This window comes from Balearica regulorum, chromosome 1 (genome assembly GCF_011004875.1).
Source record: "Balearica regulorum gibbericeps isolate bBalReg1 chromosome 1, bBalReg1.pri, whole genome shotgun sequence".
NCBI lineage: Eukaryota > Metazoa > Chordata > Aves > Gruiformes > Gruidae > Balearica > Balearica regulorum.
In genome coordinates this window covers 165848570-165867609 of record NC_046184.1, presented here as the reverse complement: position 1 = coordinate 165867609, position 19040 = coordinate 165848570, and the positions used below count along the sequence as shown (strand labels likewise).

Below are 19040 nucleotides of genomic sequence, written 5' to 3'. Positions count from 1 at the left end.
CCATGCATAATACAACAGGAACTCATGAAAAAGCACATCCTTAACAACAGTATTAACGCTTTCCCACCTATTAGGACAATCCTGCCTATTACATCATAGAATCACATTTCTCTTTTGCCTTTATATTAGTACTTCTTTTATAACAGTGTGGTGGTTTACCCTCGGCTGGACGCCAAGTGTCCACCAAGCCGCTCTATCACTCCCGTCCTCAGCAAGGCAGGAGGGGAGAAAGTAAGATGGAAAAACAACCCCAAACTCATGGGTCGAGATAAAGGCAGTTTAATGTAGCTAAAGCCAAAAGGTGCGCGTGGAAGCAAAGCAAAAAGCAAAGATTATTCTCTACTTCCCATCAGGAGGCGATGTTCGACCACTTCCTGGGGAGTAGGGCTTCAGTATGCATGCCCCTTACTCCGGAAGACAAACATTGTAAAAAAAAACCCAATGAATGCCCCCGCCCTGTTCCTCCCCCTATTCTCAGTTTCTTACTGCTGAGCATGACGTCATATGGTATGGAATATCCCTTCGGTCAGTTTGGGTCAGCTGTCCTAGCTGTGTCCCCTCCCAAGATCTTGCCCACCCCCCAGCCTGCTGCTGGGAGGGGAAAAGAAATGTTGTAGAGACAGCCTTGATGTGTGCTGGCACTGCTCAGTAGTAGCCAAAACCCTGGTGTGTTATCAACACCTTGCTGGCTACCAATACACAGCACAGCACCATGAGGGCTGCTGTGGGGAGAATTAACTCCATCTCAGCTAGACCCAATACAAATAGAAACATATACTCACTTGCTGATTGACCACTACCTTCAGATTTTTAGAATTTTGTATAAAATTGAATCTTTCCAGTTTATAGCAAAAGTTTTCATTTATGACTTTGTAGATTGCATTATTCAATTTCACACCATTCCTATCAGTCCAGGCCAAAAGAAAATAATATATAGATACACATGAATTACATTTATAAATATTAATGTGTTAAAATATTGACAGTAACATTAAATTTGTACATAATTATATACTGTGTGTATATTTACACATATACATATCTCAATACGCAGACACGTATATAGGTATATGTGTATGTCTGTATATGTGTGTATATATGTGTATATATATATACATACATATGTGTTATACAAAAGTCATCTTGTCTGATTATCTGGTTCTCAGCAAGACTTTTAGTTTTGTATGGTCTACGAACTCTGTCCAGACCCACTTACCTTATACCCTGAAATCAGTGCTAAGCATATTACAAAGGACAAACTCCACTAATGACTTCCACCCGTTCAGATAACTCCCTTCTTAATATTATGTACTGTCTCCTTGTCTAAGCTTCTTGGAAATTTTAGACTTGCTTACTTCTGAACTTGCATGTCATGTGTTGATTGTTTCAGTACTATAGGACAGAAAATGTCTGGGCTAAATGCTTGTGCCACACAGTACCAGATAGGCTGATGATGTGATTTCTCTTGCCCTATTCCTACTTTCATTATGTATCAAAATTTACATGTGCAGTCTTACCAGAAACAACTTTTCCAGTAACTTTGTAGCCCAGGCCTACTTTATTCTTAATGTCCACCCCATCCTTTAACATCCATCCCAATTCTTAAGTTATGTTTTTATTACATGGCTTAAGAAGTTTGTAGTATGTTTCAGTTTTCTGTGCAAATTTTGGTTTAACAAGGCTTCTGACCTTCTGTTTGGTTTTATACCTTCTAATTATTGATGCAGATTTCTTCTCACTAATCAATATCTCTTTTCCATTCTTTATAGGTTTTGTACTTACCCTTAATAAGTTGCTTAAGGTTTTTACCTTCTGGGAATTCTTTTTCATCCCTGTTGTTTGTTCTATTTGTTTGTTTGTTTCTCCCCCTCTTCCCCAATGTAAACATTCAATAGTGTTTGTATTTTTTTTACATAAAGTAATATCATGCCTTATCTGAATTCTAATTCTGGTGCTCCTCACGCAAGACTACGTCACTAAACTTTTTTCTCCGTTTGCCTTTCAAAAATACTGGACAGCAGTTACAGATCCTCTACATTTTTTCTGTCTTACAGCTTCACACGAAATGGAAAAGCTCAAAACCACCAGATTTAAGATTACGTTCTATCATCAGTTTTTCCTGCAGATCCTATCACTCACTAAAACTAAGTCTAAGTTATCCTTGCTTCTTGCTTGCTCAGTGTCTGTTCCATAGAAGCAGCTATTCTCCATCATGTTCAAATTCATATCATCCCCAACATCATTGGTTGATTTTTTTTCTCCTATTTGCCTGTGAGCAAAATTGCACAATTTGCATAATCACACAATATCAATTTTTACTTTTTTCCTATATTTATAGGCATTATTATCCAGATCAAATCTGTATCAGCAGATTCATAACAGATTGCATCCCCATGAAGTTTTTTTCCTACCCTTTTCTCAGTAATTTTCATTTAAGCAGACACTATCTCATCTTCACCCTCAAATTTAACATTATTGCACTGTTGCTTAACAGCCTTTACTTCTTAACAGCTTTTAGTGCATTAACATGAAATTATTTCACCACCTTTTTTGTCTTTCCTAAACAGTGCGTATCCTTCAGTTCCAATATATTTCACTTATGACTTTGGTACCTCCATGTTCCTGTTCTCCCATACTGTCTGGTTCCACATGCTGTATCAACTGTTCCTGCTACTCTTATTGATTGAAGTAATGTAGAAAGGGGGTAGACTTGTAAAGTTGCAAGTTCTCGTAGATATAATCCACGTATTCATCATATTCTTTTGTTTATCTATCTTTTCTGTTGTTCCATCCTCCTTCACGTCCCTCTATTTGTATTCCATGTGAGGATTACACAAGTTTCTTCCCACTTCCTCCTGAGTATTTCAGTTTAAAGGTTTTTAGGATCTCCTGGTTTAATGAAAGGCGGATGAAAGATAAATTAGCAAAAGGCAACACACTGTAGTAATAAAGCCCTCTTTATTTCTCATAAATTTAGCAGCATTTATTGTTTGATGTTCATGTGCTCAGGTTTATAATGACAGTTCTAGTGCAAATATTCAGACATAACTTTCCACTGCAAAGAATACTTTCAGACTATGTAGACATCATTCAAATGGAGTCTAATTCCTTACTGATTTCAGTAAGGAATACAGAGCTGTGCCCTCTCATGCTAGTCATGTATATTGAAGTAAATAGTCTGCAAAACTCTACAGAACTTTAAGGTATTTTACTAAAAATATAATGTTAATCATAGTAAGAATGAATGGTACAGCAGCATGATAGTTCTACACTAATAACTATTTAAACCTCGTGTGTGCTACTAAAATAATCTAGCAGTCTAACAACGTGGAAGTAAGATTTTATTAAATCGGATTTTCTATTCATTATACTTTTTAATATCTCATTAGCACAGGACCAGAATAATTGAACTGAAATATATGTACAATACTGACTTTTACATAATAGTTTTTAACAGGATTTCAGGTTTATGAAATGTCAACTTTTCCAAAACGGTTTCATTGAAACAGTTAAGCTCAGCCTAGCTGCCAAGATTATTTAAAATATCTTTCTCCTTATGAATAAAAAAGTATTTCCGTATGTCTAATTTTGTGTGTCAGAGAGAAAAATAGCATAGAAACACAGACAGATGCTATGACAGGCCTTAAAAATGCAAGCATATATGCATAAAATCCCATATATTCAAAATACAGAATTATTAATTCAAAACATAAATGTTTTTCAAAAATAGTGAGGTCCTAAGAAGCTTCTGTAAAACATCCCTATTTACTACCTATGAATTATTTTTATTCCACTATCATCATCTATTTAATCTGGAACATTAGAAAAGCTTTAAAGGGGCGGGGGGGGGGGCAGGCAGGGGCTGGGAGGGAAGTGGTTTGGTATTCTTTTCCTGACTAAAGGTAGTATCTTGGAACTCAACCTAAAGCCATTCAAAACCTTCCACTGAAGCAATTGGTTTTGCATCAAAACACGAATGTCAGAGATTCTTTAATAATAGAAGTACTTTGTCCCACTGAGAAGCTTTCCAAAAGCTTCTACAAGGTCAGGGGTATTACCTGGTTTATATAAGAAAGTTGTCTTCCATCCAAACACCAGATCTTGCGTATTTCAGGCCTAGGGAAAGAGGATTTGAGTCACGCTCCTTTTACATTTGCAAAGAGAAGAATACACCTTTTGGGGAAAGCTGAGCATTAAAGAAAAACATGGTTCTTTACAATCATCCTGGGATTTAGCATGTTGGGATGTTAAGATATGAGTTGACAGAGGTCTGTTGAAGATATAGATGTGATGAATTCATATATCATATGCAGAATATTCTTCCTTCTTCAGTGTTTAGACTCACACAAGAAAACCCATGAAGGCAGAACTATGTCTAGCATTACATTTGAGCAGAAGCTGGACTCCAACCTGTGTTGCGCACGTGGGATGTACTTCGTGTGTTCCTGTATGCAAAACACCTATTTGATTTACATACTAAAATGTACACAGCACATAACAGTAATGAATACACAAATGCGAACACGCACACATCTGTGCATGTATGAAATTAAATTACCTTTTACATTTTTTTTGAAGATCAGCCAAATACGTAATTTCGTGGAAAATAAAAACCTAAACGTAAAAAACCATCACCACTGCCACAGCCAGCTTTGCACAGAAACACCACCCCCCCTCTCCATGTTCCGGATATAACGGAATAACGGCAGCTCTTCCAACCGGCAACAAAGAGAACGCAGTCAGCACATCGTCCCTTACTTCATCTCTCCCCGTCGAGGCCACCGACGCCCCCCGGCAGGCCGGTCCCCCCGCGGTGCCGGTGCGCGGTCCCCTCCCAGCCCTGCGGGGCCGCCCGCGGCCGGGGCCAGCGCGCCCTGCGCGGGGCAGCGCGGCCCATCCGCCGCCCTGCGCTGCCACCTGCCGGCGGCGGGAGGCGCCGCATCGCATCGCGCCGCGGCGGCAGCCCGGAGCGCCCGGGAGCGCCGCCGGCACCGCGGCCTCCCCTGTGGCCTCGGGGAGCGGGCGGGCAGGGAAGAAGGGCATCCTCAGAGCCGCTTAGTGGTTGCTGCTGCACCCCCCCCTCCCCCGACCCCCTCCGCGCCCCGTGGCTGGGGTGGGCAGAGGGGAAAAGGTAAAATAAACGACCCCGACACGCACCCCAGGTCCCTCGTTTCGGAGGATGCGTGTAGCGAAACCCGCCGTTTCCTTTCAGCGCGACCACCCAATTCCCCACGATCTCCGCAGATGCGGTGCAGGCTCCCGGACAGCGAGCGGCGGCGGCCGCCGGTCTACCGGCCGCCCGCTCCGCTCCGCTCCGCTCCGCGCCGCCCAGCCACGGCCAGCGAGCGCTGCAGGGAAAGGACCGGGGCGGCTGCGCTGCCGTGCCGCTCCCTACCGCAGGCCGCCGGGCCCCGGGACGACGGCCCGAGGGTGTGGAGAAGAGCGGGAGCGGCGCCCGGGGCGGCGGCGGAGCGCGGGGAAAGTTGGCCCGTGCCGGGGAAAGTGTGAGTTCGGCACCGGGGGTGCGTGGGGTGGGGGTGTGGCGGGGGCGGGAGCGCGGCGCTCGTATCGGCATGTGTGTGCCTGCGCGTGTGCGGTGTGTGACCGTGTGTGCGGTTTGTGACCGTCCGTGCGGGGTGCGCGGCGCCGAGCGGGGCCGACCCCCTGCCGCGCCGTCAGCCGGGGACACCCGCCCCGCGGCCCCCTCCCTTCCGCCTCCCTCGCCGCTCCCCCCCCCCCGCCGCCTCTCTCCTCCCTGCACCCCCCGCCCCACTCAGCCCCGCCCCCGCTCCCCTCCCACCGCCCCCCCCTCCCGCTGCGCTCAGCGGCGGCGGGGAGAGCGCGGCGCTCCGCCGGCCGCCCCCGCCGTTAGGGCGCGCGCCGGAGTGCGCGTGCGGGGCGCGCGCCCCCGCGGCTGCCCGGGCACGCGCGCGCCCGCGCGTGTGTGAGAGAGTGAGAGTGTGTGTGTGTGTGCGCGCGCGCGCGTGTATGTGCGCGTGTGTGTGTGTGTGTATGTGCGCGTGTGTGTGTGCGCCCCTGTGCGAGCGCTGGTGTCTCGGCGCCGCCTGCGTGCGGGGGGTGTTTGTGTGCGTTCCGCACCGAGCCTCCCCGGCTGCTGCGATACTCGCCTCCGCCGCCGCCCCGGCGGCTCCGCGCAGCGCCCGCGCAGCGGGTAGGCATCTTCATGGGTTGCCACCATGCTTGGGCCCTGGAGATTTCGGGCGAAGTAAGTACCGGGGTTGACTTTTCTCGCGCTCTCTTTCTCTCTTTTCTTCCTCCCTTCCCCCCCCCCCCCCCCCCCCCCCCCCGCCCCTTCACCGCCGGGTCTTTCCTTGCTGTTGCTTTCCACCCCCAACGCCTCCCCGCTCCGTCCCCCCCCCCCCCAAGCCATTTCTCCCAACTCTGGGTGCTGCTCAGTTGGGTGGCAGTGTCCGGCTGGGGCTGCCTGCTTGCTGCTGCTGTCGGCGGTACTGAAAGCTGCTTCGAGCCGGATATGCAGTGCGGTAATCTAAGGGTTGAACTCTTCGGGGAAAAAAAAAAACCACACACACAAGAAAAATCCCGATGCAACCCCTTTCCTCTTCTCCCCTCCCCCCCCGCCGCCCCCCCGCCCCCCCCCCTCCAGTCTGAACCTCTGTAGGGAGCTGGCGAACAGCAGCACGCAGTCATCACAGAGGGGGTTCCAGGGCGGGATTGCAACCTTGCATATAGCCAGCTACAACTTTATTTTCTTTACGTCCCATCCCCCCCCCCCCCTTTTTTTTTTTCCAGGGAAAGGGAAAAAGGAGGAAGGAGGGAATATTGTATTTGCCTCCTTTACTAACCATAATTGAATTAAAGTTGTAAAATGCCTGGGAGTTTAACACTGACCGGGCAGGATTTCATTTTTATTTTTTTTTTTCCTCCGAAGAACTGTTGGTTAATGGATGAATGGATCTGATCGAGCTGAGAAAGAATATGCTAGATACATGCCTTTGAGTAAGATTTCTGCTGCCTTTATGCAGTGAAGCCTTTTGCTTTGAGTAATTCCAATCCAGTTGACGTCTGGTCAGAATTAGAGGGAGATTCGCCGAGACTTCCGATTTCTTGCTGCATGACTGCCTTTGCTGCAAGTGCTAGATTTGCAGCCTTGAACCTGATGCCACAGGAGATGTCTTGCAGTACTGAGACTTCCCATTTTTTAGGATGCATTCCTCCAAACCAGAGTTGTGTCATGAGGATGGGAGCTCTGAGGTGGACAATACAAAATGCAAGCCTGCTCCAAGATCCTAGCATTTAAGCCTGGATGATTTATTAGTCTTCTCCTACCGACACACACAATGCATTTATTTTCCCTATTCATATTGCTTTTAGACTAGCAGAAGTAGAAGAAAGCCACAAGGAGTCAGAAAGACTGCAAGAAGGAATGGAAATGGGATTTGTTTCCAGCTAGGTGAAATTTGGGTATTAAATTACTGACGTAGGTCAATGGTAGGGTTTCCCTTCCACCCCCCCTTGGCTTTTAATCAGCCTGGGTGTCTTCTCCCCTAAAAGATGAAGAGTACTGACAGCCATTGCTGCTTATAATCAGTAACTCTGATGCTTGGAGTGTTGGCGATGAGATATTTCCATGAGACCTATTTAGATCTCTCCACTTCTACCAGGCTAGTTTTGCAGAACGTTGGGAATAAGCGGTATGTCAGATATGGCTGAGACTCCGAAGATGATCCGCATGTTTTACATTTTTCACAAATTTTGGGTGAGTGGTTTATAAATTTCCTTTAAGTGTAAGAGTGAGTGTGTGTGTGTGTGTGTGTAAGAACTGAAGACCTCTGCTTGACAGTCAGCTCTGTTACATTGTATATAACTCGGGGAGGGGGGTGATCAATTAAAATTATTTACTTGTGTAAAGATACAACATTTCTCTCACTGAAGAGAGCTGTTAAGTGCACTGAAGTAGGAGCTTAACATATTTAATCTCATTACTGAAGAATTCCTCCACAAAAGTCATCTCTGTGTGTGTGTGTGTGTGTGCATGTGCATGTCTGTGTGGGTGGGTGTGTGCTTTGTAAATGTATAGATAGGGGAAAAAAAAAAACATAAAAGAGTTTTAAGAAATGTGTGATGTGGAGAATGTGTCAGTATTCTCTCTGTTGAATTAAGCTGCTGTTTTCTGCACTGAGAATTTTTCTTTGGTTTCCTACCATGGCATTTCCACCACAGGTTAAAAATCAAGGTAGAAGTAGGGGAAGACCTTGGTGCGCTGTTCACTGGGGAGGTTCTGAAGGGAAGGGGGAGCTGGGTAATAGGGGAGGTGGGAAACCTCGTAAAATGGTGCTTCTTTTCTCTTAAATTAGAACCGTGAAACTGAACTGACAGCCATTTTATGTATATTTATGGGGCTGGTCATGAAAAAGAAATCCAAGGAAGCATTGAAATGCACCCCACACGAACAGAACCAGAACAATTCCTACTGTGACCTCACCTTTTTAAACACCGCAGGCATTTGACTCGCGAGGAGTTGTCTATCAACCTTTTAATCAATGCATGTCATCCAGTTTTCGAAAGTGTGGGAATTAGAAGTGACAGGAGTTTTTTTTTTTGTTCGATTAACAATCCATTCTCTACCCCACTGAAGATATATAAACTTTGTGTCCATTTTAGATTTTATGGGGCTATGCTATTATGCTGCTTTCTTTTTTTTTTTTCTCCTTATCCTTACAGGAAATAAAATGTACGCTTGCTGCTCTACAATAACTTTGGAACAGGACCTCAACAAAAAAATGCATATCTGGATGCTGCAGACGATCGCGTTTGCTTTAACATCGCTAGTCCTTTCGTGGGCAGAAAGCATCGAGTATTATGGGGAAATCTGTGATAATGCGTGTCCTTGTGAGGAGAAGGACAGCATCTTAACAGTGAGCTGTGAAAACAGAGGGATCATCAGCCTTTTTGAGATCAGTCCACCAAGGTTCCCTGTCTACCACCTCTTGTTGTCTGGGAACCTTTTGAACAGGCTGTACCCGAATCAGTTTGTCAATTACACGGGGGCTTCGATTTTGCACCTGGGGAGCAATGACATACAAGACATCGAAACCGGGGCCTTTCATGGTCTGAGAGGTTTACGGAGGCTGCACCTGAACAATAACAAGCTGGAGCTTTTACGGGATGACACGTTCCTTGGGCTAGAGAGTTTGGAATACCTACAGGTCGATTATAATTATATCAGCGTCATCGAACCCAATGCCTTCAGCAAACTGCATTTGCTGCAGGTGCTGATTCTCAATGATAACCTCCTCTCCAGTCTGCCCAACAACCTTTTCCGTTTTGTGCCCTTAACTCACCTGGACCTGAGGGGTAACCGGCTGAAGCTGTTGCCCTATGTGGGCCTTTTGCAGCACATGGATAAAGTGGTGGAGCTGCAGCTGGAGGAAAACCCCTGGAATTGCTCTTGTGAGCTGATTGCTCTAAAGGATTGGCTGGACAGTATCTCCTACTCTGCTCTGGTGGGAGATGTGGTTTGTGAAACCCCTTTCCGCTTACATGGTCGAGACTTGGATGAAGTCTCCAAGCAGGAGCTTTGCCCCAGGAGGCTCATCTCGGATTATGAAATGAGACCGCAGACACCATTGAGCACCACAGGGTATTTCCACACTACCCCGGCCTCAGTCAACTCCGTGGCCACTTCTTCTTCAGCTGTTTACAAATCCCCCTTGAAGCCCCCCAAAGGGACCCGCCAACCCAACAAGACGAGGGTGCGTCCCACCTCCCGCCTGCCCTCAAAAGACCTGGGATACAGCAACTATGGCCCCAGCATTGCCTACCAGACCAAATCTCCGGTGCCTTTGGAGTGCCCCACTGCCTGCACTTGCAACTTGCAGATTTCTGACCTGGGCCTCAACGTCAATTGTCAGGAGAGGAAGATTGAGAGCATTTCCGAACTGCAGCCCAAACCCTATAATCCTAAGAAGATGTATCTGACGGAAAACTACATTGCTTTGGTACGCAGGGCTGATTTTGTGGATGCTACCGGGCTGGATTTGCTGCATCTGGGCAATAATCGGATCTCGGTCATTCAGGACCGGGCTTTTGGGGATTTAACTAATTTGCGAAGGCTGTACCTGAACGGGAACCGGATCGAGCGGCTGAGCCCAGAGCTGTTCTATGGGCTGCAAAGCCTGCAGTACCTCTTCCTGCAGTACAACGTCATCCGGGAGATAGAGGCGGGCACCTTTGAACCTGTCCCCAACCTTCAGCTCTTGTTTTTGAACAACAATCTGCTGAGGTCTTTGCCGGGGAACATTTTTTCTGGTCTGTCTCTCTACAGGCTGAGCCTGCGGAGCAACCACTTCTCCTACCTGCCCGTGAGCGGGGTGCTGGACCAGCTGAAATCCCTGCTGCAGATCGACCTGCACGAGAACCCCTGGGACTGCACCTGCGACGTGGTGGGCATGAAGCTGTGGCTGGAGCAGCTCAACACCGGTGTCCTGGTGGACCAGGTTATCTGCGAGTCCCCGAAGAAGTTTGCCCAGAGCGACATGCGGGCCGTCCGGGCGGAGCTGCTGTGCCCCGACTACTCGGACATCGTCGTCTCCACGCCCACGCCGTCCCCGGGGCAGCTGCCGGCCAGGACCACCCCCTCCTCCTCCACCGTGCGCCTCAACGGCACGGCGGCGGCGGGCGGCTCTGCGCCCGCGGGAGGCGCCGGCGGCGGCGGCGGCTCCTCGGTGCCGCTCTCGGTGCTGATCCTCAGCCTGCTGCTGGTCTTCATCATGTCCGTCTTCGTGGCGGCGGGGCTCTTCGTCCTGGTGATGAAGCGGCGCAAGAAGGGCCAGGGTGACCACGCCAGCGCCAACAACTCCGACGTGAGCTCCTTCAACATGCAGTACAGCGTCTACAGCGGCGGCCACCACCCCCACCATCACCACCCCCACCTCCAGCAGCACCCGTCCCACCGCGGCGGCGGCGGCGGCGGGGGGGGCGGCGGGGGGACGGCGCTGCCCAAAGTGAAGACCCCCGCCGGCCACGTCTACGAGTACATCCCGCACCCCCTGGGCCACATGTGCAAAAACCCCATCTACCGCTCCCGGGAGGGCAACGCGGGCGAGGATTACAAAGACCTCCACGAGCTCAAGGTCACCTACAGCAGCCACCCCCTGCAACCCGGGGGGGGCGCGCCGCCGCCCCCACCGCCCCCGCCGCCGCCGGCGCCCGGCGGGGAGGACGCGCCCGTGCGCAGCCCCGCGTACAGCGTGAGCACCATCGAGCCGCGGGAGGAGCTGCTCTCCCCGGTGCAAGACGCGGATCGCTTTTACAGGGGCATTTTGGAGCCCGAGAAACACTCCTCCTCCTCCACGCTGGGCACACCCGGCTCCACCCTCCCCGACTACCCCAAGCTCCCCGCCGCCTACACCTACTCCCCCAACTATGACCTTAGGCGTGCCCACCAGTACTTGCACCCGGGGCCGGGGGACGGCAGGCTCCGGGAGACTGTGCTCTACAGTCCCCCGAGTACTGTCTATGTAGAGCCCAACAGGAACGAGTACCTGGAGCTAAAAGCAAAACTAAACGCAGAGCCGGACTACCTCGAAGTGCTGGAAAAACAGACCACATTCAGCCAGTTCTGAGAAACAGCCCCCCCAGCCCCTCCCCCGCCAGCCACAGCAGCTCCTTCTCTAGAGTATTTGTATTTAACAACCACACGCAAAACAAAGAAACGTAAATGCTGACCTCCCCCCCCTCCCCCACCTCGCCCCCTTCCTTTTTTTCCCCTTTAATTCATTTTATTGTAGGGTGAAGTGCCTTGGCACAGGATTTTTCAGCTTCGGGGAATGATTCTGAAAGGGTGTGCTGTTTATTTTATTTTCAGGGTTTTTTTCTTTGTTCTTTTTTTTCTTTTACTGTGTTTGGAAGTAGGAAACCACCTATTGTGTAAATTGGGCACAACACCGGCATCCTGCGTGTGTGCATGTGTGCTTGGGGAAGGTGGCAGGAGGGTCTTGTCAGGTCATATTCAGGTTACAAGTACAAAAGTCATGGTCACTTTTTTTTTTTTTTTTGTACAGACATTGTTTAATTTTGTTTCCTTTCTGATTGAAGAGTACAGCGCACATTTTCCCCTTTTAGCCATGGGTGAGTCTAAATGGCTTTTATGGAGAGATTAGCACACCCCGACTTTAATACAAGGTTTCCTTTTTTTAAGGATGTGTTTGTATGCTTTCTGGACTTTTGAATTACAAAATATATTATGATCTTTAAAAGGATCACTGTAGATGTGGACAAATCATTAAAGAGTGCAGAGATATATGATCCATAACTGGTTAGTGAAAATAACTTATTGATGAAATATAAAAAAATATTTTATTGTAGCACCTATTTTTATATGCACATTAGCATTTCTCTTTCCTTCACTATTTTAGGGCCTAATCCTGAAAATTCTTACTCACTTGAGTATCCCTACTTGTGAAAGAAGTCCCAGCTTAGGCCTTCATCCTGCAGGCACTTAGGAACAACTTTATGAACAACTTTACCCATGCGTGTAGTCCCATAGACTCACTCATTGAGCAAAGTTGGTCAAACGCCCAAAAGATTAGGATAGAGGATGCAGAACTATTCTTACGAGTAAAACTGCTGGGATGTTTAAGTGTTTCTTCTTTTTCCAGGATGGGGTCCAAAGTCTGCAGATGGCTTTAAAGTGTTGCACTACATTGAGAGCTTTTTTCCCAAAGCTGATGTAGTATCAGAAGGACCTTTTAAATCATTACAGATAATGCCAATTATGACCAAATCTTAACAGACAATCTAAGACATAAAATCTGATCACAATAGAAAAAAAAATCATGTTTCTCTATTTAAAAATGTACCTTTTAGCAACCTCCTGCTCAGGCATCTGGTTGGGCAAACTAGTGAGGGACATGTAGAAGGCATTCATTTTAGCAGGAAAAAAAAAGGGTTTCTTTTTTGATTTGTCAGGTTTTTTTCTTTTCTTTTTTTCCTTTTTTATTAATTAACCAAAATATGATTTTACAACTGTTGTAGCCAGTTTCTGATTGTTTAGTCAAGTACAATTGCACTTGTACAGATCCACGTGTTTACTGGCATCCTGAAAGACCAAATGATGGACTGTACACATTTATATACAATGTCTTTACCCCTTTGGGCAGCAGGCAATGGCAAGGATATTCATAAACACAGCATCACTGTAAGATGGGACAACTGATGTCTCATATGTATCCCAGCACATGTGATTTTTTAATAGTTTCTGAATAAACACTTGATAAATATTTCAAATGTAAGATCATGAAGTAATGAGTATCTGAAGTTTAAAATTTCTTGCCAAAATCATCTGTTTGTACGTTGGATTCTCTTTACTAGCAATTATGGCTCATCAGAAAGAGCTAACATTTTTAGGCAAAACATAATGTGTTCTCTGTTTTCAAAACATGACATATGGTAATTACCAGCATACATAACATGGGTCAGAGAGCAACACAGGGATATGTGTTTCACCAACATATTCAATAGGATAGTTTTATATTTACATTTTGTTTCCTTACTGAAGTGGTCTTTAATATGTGGAACAGGGTAAGTGATATTTTACATGTGGTTTTGTCTTTCTTCATTAGGTTATCAAGTTTGGTGGTGTTTGCAGAGTTGCTCACTAGTACATTTTTTATTGCAAAAGGGCTCTGTTCTGTTCTGCTTTTCCTATCCATGTACAATCTGTCACTTTCTACAAAAACAAAGCTATATAACTGGTCTGTTGGAATTCAAGATAAATGTTTTGTTGGCATGTGTTCTTCCCTCTATGCCACCCACACTGAGTAAAAGCAAAAGAAAAAAAAAAAGCATGACTGTATTTAGCTGGAACAGTTTAGTAAGCAGAGTGTTATTTCGGTTTGAAATGCAGATCTGAGGAGTGTTCTTTTGTCACAAGAGACACAACACATGGCTATTCTGTGCACTGCTCTCGATCTCCTGCGGACTTCCCATTGACACTTGTGAGAGATGTGAATGTTGCCGCCTGAGGTGCAGTTTTGGAGCCCTAATTTTGAATTACTGCCTTTATAACTATTGCTGAAGCCAGTGGCCTGGTTCTCCTTCCATTTAAACTCAATAGAGGCACACTGTTGCTAAATGGGTATAAGTAAGAAAATTTTCAGCCTCACTGGCTTTGTCATTCACTGAGAGTAAGGCTAACTCAGTAAGGATTGAAAGAGAAGGTCCTACAAACTATGTGTCTGTACATGTGTATATATTTTTTTTTTTCTGTGTGATTCTAAACTCATAAACAGGAGTTTGCAAAGGTGTCAATACAAATGTAGGATTAGGTCCTTAATGTGGAAGGTACGTTTTACATGGCATTCTGCCACAAAGAGGCAGCATCCACAAATGAGTAAATGAGCAGGAATTGCTTGGATTTGTAAGAAAAAGCTGATAGAAATGCCTTGGCAGTCTGTTTATGCTTACGTTCTGATGCTGCCATTTCTGAGGCCAGTAGTACCTCTGCTTCCATGTTTTCTACGTGCACTTAATAACTAGTAATGAAGAATTTTTCTAATGGACTACACTAAAATCGGAACAATTAATTTAAATCTCTTCAACTTCTCATCTTCATCTTATTGGAGAATAAAATTAAATGGCATTAATTACCTTCAGAAAGTTCATTCTTGAAGATAAATCCTTAAAAAAGCATACAGAGTGCAAAATAATATTCTTTAGTCCATAATCATCCTGAAACACACCTGAAAGGGCTATTTGTGAATGAGAACTTTAATGGAAGTAGGATTTCCCAGTTAGTGACTACAATGATCTATCATCTGTGGAAAATTATAGTAAGAAAAAGTAGATGGGAATATGACTTCACAAAGGGAGATGTGCTTCTGATTTGAAAACAGGGTAATTTGTTTAAAGAAAAAAAGTTTGTATAAGAATATGACCTTTGCTTTGTTAGCAAGATCAGTGAAACGTTCTACATGATGACATGCTGAGTTAGTGCTGGCCAAAGGGGTAAAAGTGTAAGAAGAAAAAAAAAAAAATCCCTATTTTGAGAATTCTGAATATTATTTTAGCTTGGTTTAGGTTGGTTATCAGACTGGTTTAGGTTGGTTATTAAAGTGATTTTTTTTTTCCCCCTCTTTTTTTTTCTTTAGTCTTTTGACAAGTAATATTGAGCTTGTTGAATTGCTCATATGGCCTCACATTTTATTTCAAAAGTGCATGAAATTCTGTGATAAAAGAGGAAAAAAGGTGGAAGAGAATCCTAATTTCTCAATGTAATTACTAGAATCAAAACATGGATTGTGATAATACAGAACATTTATTCTTATGAAGTAAAAGAAACATTCTTCGTACTTTCTTTTGTTTTCTCATATTGTGCCAATTTAATGTCCTAAATACTAATGGTCAGTTTGGGGGTGAGATACCTTTTTCTCTCTCTCTCTCTCTCTGTCCCCCTTTCCCTTTCCCTTTCCCTTTCCTTTTCCCTTTCCCTTTCCCTCTTTCCCTTTCCCTCTTTCTCTTTCTCTTTCTCTTTCTCTTTCTCTTTCTCTTTCTCTTTCTCTTTCTCTTTCTCTTTCTCTTTCTCTTTTCATCTCATCATCTTATCTTTTCTACATAATTTACTCCCATCGTTGATCAAATGAGCTGAATTTCAACTGGTCAATCTCAGAAGATATCCCCTGTAATTTCTAGACATTCTAGATATTCTTACACACTACTTGAAGCACCAGATGCTATGTCAGTCCCATCATCAATTAAAAGTCTGACATAAATACAGCTTTCACTTTTATACTTCTAGAGCCCAAATTCTCACTTTTTTTTTTATTTACCTCCCATTATTTGTAAAAAATGTTCAGTTGATTCTGTATACTGCAGTATTTAATTTCTGAATGTTTTCCTATGTTTTAATTTTTTATAAAGCTTATAGCTAATTCTTAGGAGTATTCCTTTTAGGAAAGCATATTAGATATGGTGGTACCTTTTCTCATACCACATAATAATTCAATTCTTAAAGTAATATAACAAAATTAATGGTACAATACAATAAAAAATGAGCCTCTGACCCATGGAAAACACAATTTAGAAAATATGGAAAGGCAGGAATAGCTAATTGTGGTTGTTGGTAAAATATGAAGGTAACATCCTGGTTCTGTAGGTTGTTTAGACTTTTATTTAGCTGGAGCTAAAATGTCTAACCAGTGTGTTGTGTGTTTCTTACAGAAACTTAAGGGTCTGCTTAATGCATATGGTTCCCTCTCAGGGGGCAGAGTCCGTTCAGGCACTGCATCCTGAAGGACAGGGTGAACAAGAGCTCCTTCATTTTTAGAGGGCAGGTTCTTTATATTGCTCGGTGTCTCCAGGGAACCTGAAGAGCCTTTCATGTGGTTAAAGACTAGCATACTGAAATGCAGCATCTCCAAAACAGCCTCTAGAGAAGAGGGCCAAAATCTTTGGTTGTCTTATGTAGAATTGAGAATGCTATTGGCACTACTGGCGTTAAACAAGAAAAATGGAGAGAGGAGAGAGAGTGAATGGCAGATACAATTCCATAGCTGTCAGCCTTCAAGTGGTCTTCACATTTCTATTGATTATTTGATTGTAGGAAACTTGTACCTCCTTTCTGCAGCATCCATTTACTCTGGAAAATGTAGAATCTCAAGCTAAGGAGTGACAAGAGGATGGAGGAGTAGACAAGTGAGACAGTTCTGTGAGAGGAGTGGGCAGGATAGCAGCGCTCTCAACGGGGCGGCTGTACTGCTTGTTCATTTACACCATTTCCCAAACCTGCTAAGCAGCTTCGCAGCGTGCTCTGACGAAATGAGAGCACGTAGAGCTCCTTGCAGTCCAGCAATACTGTCCTACAGATTTGTGTTTATCCATCCATGTATAAATACTATCCTAATATAAATATCACAAGTCTTTACAATTTATATTGCTTTTTTCTGTTCATTATTCAGCTACATTTCAGAGTACCTAGCAGTATAATAATACTCCAGAGATATTAAGCACAGTTATGCTTTAGAATAATCGTTTATTCTTAAAACACTGAACAGAACAGAGTTAGGAAACAAAAAGAGGACATTTAGGTGCTAGGAACCAGAGGCATTTAGTTAATTGAATATACAAAGAAATAAAGTGTAATGAAGTTTGTAATTAAATGGTTATCAAATTAACTATTTAACTTACAGCTAATGGGGCACATTTTGCTTCTAGTTGTGTAAGTACAAAACTGGATTCAATTGACTTAAGGAAGTTACAAAACATTTACCTTGCTCTTATGAGTTTGGCTTTATGTCATTGAAATAAGCCATTCTCTTAGCATTTCTGTTTTGTAAAGTGAAAAATTTGAATACAGTAATAATAAACATTTGTAATTCTGCTCTGTACCTCCAAAATGAATTACATCTATTTCCAATCTGCTGACAAATTAACTGAACATTAATGTAGTATAGGCCTGTAAAATTTATCTTGGAACCATATTGTGCTGATTATATGGGAAGTTTAGTTCGCATCCACATACACAGATGTGGTTCCTCAGAGTGATGGACCATATGAACTGATAACATACCTTTAATTCTGTGGGCTTGGTCCTGAAACCTTGAATTAGATGAAATAACTATCGATAAAAACTGCTCCCTTTGTGGTGTTTTTGCCATGGAAGATGCATCCACTTTTACTGCAATTTTTTGCAGCCTCATATTTACAGTATTTTTAAACTTTGCAGAAAACTATAGACCATGTCAATTAATTTTTTTTTTTTTTTTTTCTGTTTGGTCGCATGATTACTATTGTATATCATGACATGGTTCTGGGTGACCTTCCAAAAATATCTCTAGAGTGGGATAAGATAAAAAGTTAAAAAAACCTGTCTAGTTCAATATTTCATGTAATAAAACATTTTCTTCTCATGATTTCAACAGTATATCTGATTTTGTGAACATTAGATTATCAATACCTTCTGGTAATTTTGTACCAATACTGTGGCAAAAAGTTTATATTTCTATTTGGGAAAGGGGACAAAGTGTGAAATTGCTGTTGTCAGCGACATCATATCAACTTTATTGAACAATACTTTTAAATAAAAGTACTGACTAACTTAGATTCTTAAAACTTGAAAGGTGACAATCTAGTACAGTTTTCTAATTTCTGAAATCAGAGTTTAATTAGCAAATAGATTAACATTTTAACCATCTGTATTTTTTTACCATCTGTATTTTAAAAAATAAATATATATATATGTGTGTTTGTATATATATGGAAGTGTATGTATACATATATACGTATAGGTATGCATATATATATATTTATGCATACACTTGTATTTAGCCATATTTCTTTAATTAACATTGTCTTTACTATGATGTAATAATATTTGCATGTGTGTTTTGAAAGCTTTTAGGCCTGGAATGAAGTAAAAGTGCTTCATATAGCATACAAAGCATATGAATGCTGTATCTAGAGTAACCAAAAAGTCACTCCAGTCCTACAAGACTTCAGCTTGTCTAATATAGTAATACAAATGTTGGTTTGGGGTTGCTAGGAACAAAAGTTTGCAACTGGCTGAATATAGATTGAGGGACATTAATATTGCTGCATCTTAAAACTCTACCTTTTACATTGAAGTAGTACCACATAACAGGAGTGGCCTGAATTTCACTTTGCTGTAACTTCATTACAGTAGCAATTAGTTTGTCCAGTCAAATGGATACCAAAAGTATTTATGAACATGAAAACAATTCTTACAAAGCTCTCGCTATTAGATATCTGAATTTAGTTTTAAAATAATAAATTTATAAGTGTAATAGATTATGCAGTAATTATTACATGACAAAGATTTGTTCTCTTTCTAAATACAGAACTTAGGTGAACTATTCAGTTTTTTAGTGACAACTATAATAAAGCTGGTAGTCCCAGTGGCAGTTGCTTTCTGCTAAAATTAAAGCAGGGTTGTTCACAATATTGATACTCTTCAGCTATGATACAGTTTTATCATTGTAAATTCTATTTTTAAATGTAGAAAATTAAACATTTTAAATGCATTTTCAGGTTGGCAGTTTATT

At 43.5% G+C, this 19040-nt stretch overlaps 1 protein-coding gene and 1 long non-coding RNA gene across 3 annotated transcripts; one reads left to right on the top strand and one right to left on the bottom strand.

Moving 5' to 3' along the window:
• Positions 1-1341: 1341 nt before the first annotated feature.
• On the bottom strand, positions 1342-4860 carry LOC142600151 (uncharacterized). The gene is made up of 3 exons (XR_012833607.1): positions 4759-4860; positions 4059-4116; positions 1342-2889 (listed from the first exon to the last, which is right to left on the bottom strand). It is a non-coding gene; the product is annotated as an uncharacterized LOC142600151 (long non-coding RNA).
• Positions 4861-5846: 986 nt separating this feature from the next.
• SLITRK5 (SLIT and NTRK like family member 5) lies at positions 5847-13260 on the top strand. 2 transcript variants are annotated; one of them, XM_075742954.1, is made up of 3 exons: positions 5847-6226; positions 7644-7738; positions 8704-13260. In XM_075742954.1, the coding sequence occupies exon 3, from the start codon at positions 8712-8714 to the stop codon at positions 11604-11606; it is 2895 nt and encodes a 964-aa protein (XP_075599069.1). In that variant the 5' UTR covers positions 5847-6226; positions 7644-7738; positions 8704-8711; the 3' UTR covers positions 11607-13260. The 2 variants fall into 2 exon arrangements, with proteins under 2 accessions (XP_075599069.1, XP_075599068.1); XM_075742953.1 differs by lacking the exon at positions 7644-7738.
• The last annotated feature ends 5780 nt before the right edge of the window (positions 13261-19040 follow it).